Here is a 9,549-nt window from a genome sequence, read left to right on the forward strand (position 1 = left end):
TGAAGATCTACAAGGTCCCTTCCAACCCTACTTCTATGATTCTATGAATTTTTTAAAAGAAAGAAGCAGCATTTAATTCTTTAGCTTGTATCTACAAATGGGGAAATAAATTCAGCCTGCTTCCATTTGATCTTCCTGTTCCAGCTACCATTATTTCTGCCTCATTCTAAATTACTGAAAAGGTAGGGCAAAAAGACTGGAAACTAGGCTCCTGGCTCATACACCTGGCTGTTCCTGTAAACTTGTGGGCACGGTGGATATATATACACAAGTTACATATATTTTACTTCTGTCATTCTTGAGGTATCTTAAGGCTTACTTACTTACACTCTGACATCACCAGATCAAGGAATCCACAGAATTGGATGTTCTCAGTGTACCTTCTGTCTCTTTACTACTCTTAAGCACTTTTGAGGCTCTCAGCCTATACCCAAGCTGCCTGCCTATCCCACTCTCAGCATTTCCTCTTAAAGATCAGTTGTGGCCATTTGGTACAGGAAAGAACAGCATCCAAAATGAACATAATTCTAACAAGCAATTAAAGTAATGAGTGAAAATCTAGCCCATTTTTAAACTGTGCAGGTTTACAATTAAACTGGATACATACTGGATTTAGAAGTTCTTTAGTTTAATTTTTCAGCAAAGTTACATTGCTTTAAAGGCTTGTGATCCTTCCAATCAGTATAATGAAATGATCGGCTGTTTCAGTGACTCTTTAAAAAAGGAGGAGTTATCAGTGAAGATAGGCAGAGAAAAAACACAGGAGAGAGGAGTGTAGGAGAATAGCATAAAAAAATACTTGAAAAGATTATTCTCCAAATAAGGCAGCAGCAGTTGGAACCTCTGACAGGTCACATGGATTCGCCTCTGAGAGCATCAAAAAGGTGGCAGGAAGAGAAGATCCAGTTCTTCACAAATCTATTGCATTTGACACTTGTTTTAATTTTTTCCATCCAAGCTCCAAGACTCAGTTGAAGGAGGTTTAAACAAACACATCCAAGCAAGGAAACACAACAAAAGTTTATGGATCTGTGTTATGACTAGTGAAAAGACTATATGATTGGTCCCTTTGGGTACAAGTTTATTTTATTTTAAACAACAAGTATGAGTCGAGAGACCTATTTACTAGGGTCAAATTGTAACCAAGTACTGTTTACATAACTTTGACAAGGGGGATTTTTAGTTGGGACTTTCAGCATCTCTACTAAGAATCCTTATGCATTAAGTAAGCAATAATGTTTTAAACATTTTAGCAACACTTATGTTCCTTAATTCTCTGAATACTCCTTTTCAGATTTACTAAAGTAACATTGGTTCACATTTGCTCAATAAGCACATTAAAGCTGGTCCAAATGAAAGTTGTAAAAGAACACCTCCAAACTTCCACCCCACCCCTCAAAACCAAACCTGCCACTCACCATGAACCTGATGCCTAATTTCAGAATAAGGAGGAAACAACAGAGCTTCAATACACACAGTCATTCTATTTCTTTTTCAACTAAGAGCTAGAAACAAGGTGAGGTGAGAACACCCCTGCCTATTTGCTAACCCAAAATTTTCCTGAATCAAGGGCAAGATTCAAATATCAGATCTGTATGGGGAAAGTGCCGTGTCATTCCTCAGCACTGAAACTCTTCCCTTTGAAGCCAGCCAGACCCAGAGCCTGCACGTATTCTGGAAGCATTGTAAGACCTATTTGGGCCAGCATTTAGCAAGTCAGGCTAACCTGGGATACTGTTTGGTGAGGCAAATGTTTTATATTCTATTCTAATACCCTGGTACTTTATTCCCTTGTTTAAGAAACTATTTCTGTAAGTTCCCTTGTTGGGAATGGCAGCATATAAATCTAATGAATGAATAAATAAAATGTCTTGAGTACAAGACCTGATCCTGCACACACACAACCACTACAGTAACAAAACTAAGATACGCAACGTGGGTATTACATTCTCAGAACAAGAGAGTCTGCCTTTTAGGTCCACCAGGCAGAAAAGTCTCCCTATCTGAGAAGAACATGACTGAAACAGACCTCATTAGTCACCGAGTCCAGTCACCTGTTACTGCAGGTAAGAGGTGCATCTAAAAGTCAATTTGAATTCTTTGCCCCTACTAACCATATCAAAAGGCAGTTCCAGAAATTCACTGCTCTGATATTAAAAACCTTCTAATTTCCAATCTAAATTTAGGCCTGGTCAGGGTTTATCCATTTGTTTTTATACCAACATTGATCTTTAGGTTAAAGAAGTCCTGAAATACTCATCAAGAGCCATCATATCCCCTTGGCCTTCATCTTGCTAGATTACACCAGTCAAGTTCTTCTAGTCTCTTCTCATAAAGTAAGTGCTCCATTCCCTAGTCATCCCACTCCCTTCTCCATACCTGTTCCAGTTTAAATTTACGCTTCTGGAACAGGTGACTATTCCAGACAACCTCTTCCCCAGTCTTCATACAACAGCATGAATACTTCCCTACCTCTACTGGAAATATTCCCTCAATACACCCTCAATTACTTTGAAGAAATTTTATTAATAGGATGATTACTATTGCAGTTTGTGCAACTGAGCCCCAATTTTTTCACCTGGTCATTCACTTTAACAAATTCATAAATTTGGGGTGGTAAGAATAAACTTTATTCATAATCTTTATGCATCTCTCTCTATAGACAGACAGACAGATATAGAGCTTAGTGTGAATGTCCATAAGGCTCTTGGAGCACTCTGACTGGTTACTGAAACAACCAGAGTGCAGAGTGCCACCATGACAGCAAGGATGGAGAGGGGTAGGGGAGGGGCGGGCCAGCCCTACTCTTTAGAGGCGGCGGTGGCAGCATGGGGTGCTGGTGGAGGGGGATGGAGGGACAAGCTTCCCCCTCCTCCCCCACTCCTGGGAAGCAGCGGCAGCATGGGGTGGTAGGTGGCAGCACTCCATCCCCGCCCACTCCCCGTCATTCTTGACAGGCAATTCGCTAGGGATATTATAACCCAGAAGGAAATTTCTGTAAACGTTTACAACTTTTCACAAAAGACTGTCATACCTTGTAACGGTGGTTCTTGTGAATGCTATTCTGGAAGCAGTCTATACAGAGCACACAAGTTGGATCAATTGCACAGTCTCTGCAATAAAAATACTAATTAAATAACATTCTAAACTAAAAACATGGAGCATTCATATGTGAGCATTGCTGCCATTATAAGAACTGTGTGGATGACACCACACGCAGGTTTAGCATCAACTTATGAAATATTTGTTACTTTGAAACACCAAGGTTAAAAAATTCTTAAGCAAAGTTTTAGTAGCAGCATGCTTAATTACAATTTTCCAACATTGTTGCTATGTCCAACCTTCTGCAATAAATGAAACAGGGTCCTACAGACAATAGCTTTCCTTCCTTCACATCTCTGATTCACCCCTCCACCTGGTAAAGGAGGAATATTGTGGACAAAACATTACGTGATCATTAATCAAAAGGATATGAGCAGGCATTACATCTCTAGCAGGAAAAATAACACACTCCCACTAGAAACTGGAAACTTACAGGCGTTAGTGCAGTTTCTCCCTCAGGAAACAAGGAGAGAAAGATCTTGTTTTAACAGCGTAGCTCTCTCCTGCCTCTGCAGGATCCAATGCCTATGCATCTCCCCCACCTGACTCCTCCCAGAGACCAAGACAATTCCACCACAGGGAAATGCTTCTCGGGCCTTCCCTAGATTGGGGTGACCCCAGTCTGGGGGATGAACAGGGAGAATTTCCCAGCAGTCTGACTCCTCCCACAAATGTACAGGCATTTGAGCTTGCAGCTGCCTCTCTGCCCAGCTCCCTACACCACCTCCATGCCAGGGTCACCCTGGTCAGAAAAGGCATGAGGAGCTTTTCCTCACCGGTCCACTCCCCGCAGAAACAGGGAGGAACAGTGAAGCAGTGGCTATTATCCAAACCTTCCCAAAACTGGGGAGCAGAGGTGAAAGGGTGAAAGCATGCTTGAATACCTATATACTCCTTCTTGCAGGATGATTTTTACAGCTGCAAATTTCCCAGAACTTTGCAGCAGCTGAAATAAATGCCTGTTCATGGCTAAAGACTCCATCACAACAGACGCACACAGAGGCAGCTTTGATTCTAACATTTCCTAATTCTTGGGGGTTTGACTTTCCTTCCTTATTAAAGTTATTTAATACCATTTTTGTGTGTAATTTCCTAGGTTTTTAACCCAGCAAACTGAAAAACACAATCCATCATGTGGTACTGTACCCAACCCACATGTATCACCAGGGCTTGATTGTTTACACTCACCACATACCTCTGCCATTTGTGTGAATGGCCAAGGAGAAGTAATAGGGTACCTCTGTAATCCAGTAAATGTATCCTCTTCTCACTTAAAACTTATTCATGACCTATAACTAACCAAGCTAAATTAAGTTTGGTATCTTTAAAAACAAAAAAACCCAGTCAATTTAACTAAATCTGAAAATCATTTCCATCTCTGCAATTTGCAGTGTGGCTTTAAAAAAAAGAGGAGGGACTGGCATCTTCCTACTCCTTCATGGGTAAGCAGCCAGTGAGCTTTCACTTACTGTGGGGTTTGAGTCCACATGCAGTTACTGCAGAACAGCTGACAATGTAAAAAAGCTCAGCCCACCTTTGCCGCCTAATATCTTATTTGTGGGTCAGTCCCCTCACTCTTCTTCACAGCCTTGATTCCTAACTTTGAGGGAGGGGTTGACTTGGCAGCCTTAATAAAGTTCTTTCAGCATAATCTTGCGCATGCACTTTCCTAGGTTTTTAATTTAAAAACAAAAAATGACTGACCTGCATCTGAAACAACCACTTCCATAGAGAGTTCATTTCTTTGCTTTTCACATGCACTGAAAACTGTATTCAGTCTCAAGCGGATGTGATATTAAAGCAACTGTCACAACTCTTTATTCATAGACTCTAATGTTGCACAAACAGACTATGCAGCAGTAATACATCTAGCACCAAAAATAATTTTATTAAATCTATTTTTTCTGCATTACCTAACAGAAGAATATTCACAATGAGAGTCCTAGTGCTCACCTGCAGGAGTATGTCGTCTCTCCACTCTTGAACACCTTCCCACAGAGCTGAGAAGATCCACTTTGCCGCAGCTTCTCCAGGCAGATGTCTGGGTCTTCTCCAAACAAACACCTCTCCAAAGGATAAAATATTGTGACCTGGGCCAATTCTTCCTGCTTTTCCAGCAAGGGATCCATTTCTGAAGAGTAAATGTTTGGCACGTGCTTTGCCAAACATTGTAAAAAAGCAGCCTGGAAATCAACTCTTTCATCCCACCACTGCAAAAAAATTGGAGCATGAGTCAAATATAAGGGGATAAATAAAATTAAGGAAAACAGTATAATTCAGGGGAAAAGACTGTTATGAAACCAGGGTCATTTTCTATCTCAACAGCTAGTTCTGTGCACCAGGCTTGGTTTTTTATTTTGGCAACCATCAGTCCTTCCAGATCACGGTGTATCCATGAGAGGTCACCTAGACCTTTGACACATATACCTAGGCAGAAGTTTTTGGAGGGATGGAGGCTGCCCAGACTTTCCATCCCCCTTTTAGGCCACTGAGACAGAATCCAAAAGCCAGACTGAGTCCAGATGCTTGATGTCTCCATAGCTGTAGTTGTACAGACATCCAGGAATCGAAGCCAGCTCTCCTGCGTGGCAGACAAGGATTCTACTACTGAACCACAGTGGACTCCTGTGCATCGGGAAAAATGTATCTTCATATTTATAGTAGTAATGAATAAGCATTATTAATACTTAGTTTTAGAAATGTTGAGGCTCTTAAGTTTCCTTGAGCCATATCTCAGCTGTCATTTGCTACTACTATAGCAATTTAAACTTCCACCAGTCCTCTCCAGTTGCTCAGCTTTTCTTCTTCAACTCTCAACTGCACACCCGCAATCCCCACTAATTAGGAATTTCTCCCATTAAAAAAAATGAACAAGGGCAAACTAATTCCTCTGTCAGGAACTAGATGCATGCATGTTTTTTCTTACAAATATAAATTAACTTCAAACATGAGCCATCTAAAAAAAATTCTCTCAATTCCAGCAAACGGGTCAAGACCATAACAAAGCAAGAACATGGGAATTTGTAAGACATCTTACGGCTGAGCACCTTGTTAATAAATGAAAATGAAGAACATTTAAATGAAAAAACAACCTTCACTTCTAACTTAAAAATAATACTTAGGTCAATAGTTGGAAGCAACCTCAAAGGTCAACTATTTGAACTTGCTGGATGGTTTAAGAATAGTGTATCTTGCATCCATGCCAGACAGGTACCTAGCCAGCCTCTTGAAAATTCTAATCAGAGAATCCATCTACAACATCCATAGTCAACTTGTTCCATTGTCCTTCTGCTCTTACACAAACTTTTTTCCTGAAATTTAATCTAAATCTGATTTGCTGGAGTTTGAAGCCATTACCCCCTTAATCCTCTTTTCTCCAGACTAAACATACCTGGCTCTCTAATCTCTTCTCACACAGCTTGCATTCCAACCCTTTATCATCTGTATCAACCATTTTTGGGTCCCCTCCTCAAAGTTAAAATCCTAATATATTAGTGGAGATAGAACACTGTTACAGTTACCCATTTTTACTATATAGATTGTAGCACCTTCCCACTGATCACCACCAGACAGAAAGGACATTTAATCTGGTTTCAAATTCTTACAACTTCAGTACTGCAGAAAGCACTATTGGCTGAAATTCAAATAGAGATAACCTCATATTTGTTCCCCCAAGGTATCTGTCATACTTCAACAGCATATTCAAGTCCAAAGAACTTTATCTACAAGAGAGAGAAGCTTCTTAACACCAAGCTAAGACAGCCTGGATTAACTATGCCACTCACTGTACAAACTAATCTGTTAATAGAGATTTGCTGGATGTTACAGTCAAACCAGACAACCCCTTCTTTGCTTTCCTGCACAAGCACAACAGCAAAGTTTTAAATATATTTTAACATTATCAGCTTCAGTTCAAGATTTCCACTGTATTCTAGACACCATCTTCAACCAGCATCAGCCTCACATACTTTCTTGTTTCACATCAGCTAAAGTGCCTTGCAAGTACAAAGTCTTGGAAGAGTCATTTTTTAAACTTAACTAGTGGTTTACAGAGCAAGTATTAAATTAACAGTTAACTGAAAAGTAAATCCTCAATTTATTGGGCCCTCCAATGAGTGGATGTATTAAAAAAAAGATAAGTGGAAGTAAATTGTCCCTGTAAAAGCAGATGCCACATCAAAATAAAGCTCATTTTGCTTGAATATATTTTGCTTAGTACCTTTTTACTTTTTTTTAATATGTATGTGTTTAGCATAACGTCTTCAATTGTTCTTTCCAAATCTGGCTCGGTGTATTTGTTCAAATAAGAAAAAAAGTGACCTTCATATGTTGCCTCCTAGAGCATAAAGGATCACAATGTTTAGCTCTCCTACCACTGCAAAGATTAGCCAGCTCCGTTCCCAAGAAATTGTGCATGCTTAGCTTTTGTCAGAACACAACATGCAAAACTCTCAAAAAACATAAGGGTAGGCTTTCTTGACCATCTGCCAACAACTTAGCATGAGTTCTCACAGTATCCAGATTTGCAAGCATTCAAACATTCCCAAAGTTTTTAATTCTATTCCAAGTACTTAGAAGTTGCTCTGAGATTGGAAAAGAGGGAGAAAGGACCATGGAGAAGCATAAGAGTAGAAACTCTTAAATAGCTGTCCTTTGCTTCAAATAAATTAATTCTCATAACTCCAATACTCAAGAAACAACAACTCCATATATTAGGAGAGGAAAACTAGTCCTGTGGTTACGACACTGGGCCAGGACTCAACAGCCAGCACTATTACAAACCTCCTTACATGTCCTTATTCCCATGTTCATGTTCCTATCTGTAAAACAAGGATAGTATTTCACATCACACGTGGGTTTTAAAAGGGTAAACGGTTTTCAGACATGCTGATACTACAAGTGATGAGGGTTACGTAAACACTTAGAGTCAGTGGAGTCCACGTCTAGATTTAAACAGACTTCTCACAAAAATTAAATATTGACTATCTATACTCAATCCTCTGTAGCAGTGCCTGTGTCCAGGAACTAAATCCTTTGGAAGAGAGGTTTAAAAATAGAAATGCTTCCACAACCACTGCTCACACCGTATTAGGTTACTGTCAGTTAATTCAATGTGCCACTACTACAAGCACCAAATTTAGTATCCTTGCTGTCAAAACAAGTTTCCTTTCCCACAAATAAAAAGTAGCAAATGAAAATTGCTATCCATGCAATTCTCAGTGGTTCTATTTGTTGGAAAGATGGGGTAACAAGGAACAATGGTAATAAGCTGATGGAGAATAGGTTTAGGTTAGAGATCAGAAGGCAGTATTTTACAGTTAGGGTGACCAGAATGTAGAACCAACTTCCTAGGGAGGTGGCCCTTGCCCCTACCATGGGCAAATTCAAAAAGATGTTAGATGATCACCTGTCTGGGGTCTTCTGAACCCAGCATTCATTCCTGCCTGTGGCAGGGGGTCAGGCTAGATGATCTGTTCAGGTTCCTCCTGACCCTAGCTACTATGAAACTATGCCCCACATAATAATGGGTGCCTATACACGTTATCCGACATGCTCCAATTAGAATGCTTTGGAGCAGACTCAATTAATCAAGTCTGCTCCCTGTTCTAATAAGAATGCTCTAGCATCACCACAGTGTCACATGTATAAGCCCCCACGCCCCCCAGGTTTAAAAATGGCCTCTGGGATGCTTTCACTAAAGCTTGTCAAATGGTCCATGGCCATTTTTAAACATGTGGTGGTTTAATACATGTGATGCTGCTGCATTTTAATTAGGATGGCTCTCTAAGAACTGCTCAAATTAAAAGGCCTCAACCCCACCCCCAAACATGTGTACAGGCACCCTAAAATACTGGTACATATGAATAACTCTTACATTAATAAATCGGTATAAAAACTAAACTTTTGCCATCCCTAATTTTGGGTTAAATGCATGTTTTCTTCAGTGAGGGTTTTTTGGTTCCGAAATAAATAATAGCCTATCTAGTAAGGCACAAACCATTAGGCAAAATACTGGCATGCACAGATAAAAAATGAAAACATTCCATCTTGAATCTGAGTCTCTAGAAGAAAAGGTTTTTTACAAAATGTCTTTCTCCCTAATGCAGACATGGAACTAATTTGCTATGTAAACTGTATTAGATTGTTGCCAGTCAAGAACTTGAAAGTAAGGACATGTCAGCATTAAGGTCCTCCGTGCAACGTTTTGTCCTCATTACGTATTTTGTCCCCATTATGATACAGTCTTTAAAATAAAATAAAAAAGATGTAGGCGGGGAATAGGGCTGTGCAAAGCTTCAGCCTGATTCAGGGGCCGAATCTCCAAATCTGAATCGAATCGGGAGACCCATTAAAAGGTCTGATTCAAATCGGAAGCCTCCCAATTGATTTGGAGATTCAGGCAGTCCCCGCCTGCAGCTGCAGGGAGCTGGACCTTGGCTCGGGGGG

The 9,549-nt window shown here is 40.2% G+C and overlaps 1 protein-coding gene across 4 annotated transcripts in view; it reads right to left on the reverse strand.

Moving 5' to 3' along the window:
* UBR1 (ubiquitin protein ligase E3 component n-recognin 1) overlaps positions 1 to 9,549 on the reverse strand; it is a 174,781-nt gene that overhangs the window by 143,212 nt on the left and 22,020 nt on the right. For all 4 annotated transcript variants that reach the window (XM_019519092.1, XM_019519090.1, XM_019519091.1 and 1 more), the window contains exons 2-3: positions 5,056 to 5,312; positions 3,035 to 3,113 (exon numbers count right to left, since the gene is read on the reverse strand). In XM_019519092.1, coding sequence (XP_019374637.1) covers positions 3,035 to 3,113; positions 5,056 to 5,312 — 336 coding nt within the window. The remainder of the gene's footprint in view (positions 1 to 3,034; positions 3,114 to 5,055; positions 5,313 to 9,549) is intronic.

The sequence above is a fragment of the Gavialis gangeticus genome, unplaced genomic scaffold, assembly GCF_001723915.1.
Source record: "Gavialis gangeticus isolate Ggan-Ray unplaced genomic scaffold, GavGan_comp1, whole genome shotgun sequence".
Classification (NCBI taxonomy): domain Eukaryota; kingdom Metazoa; phylum Chordata; order Crocodylia; family Gavialidae; genus Gavialis; species Gavialis gangeticus.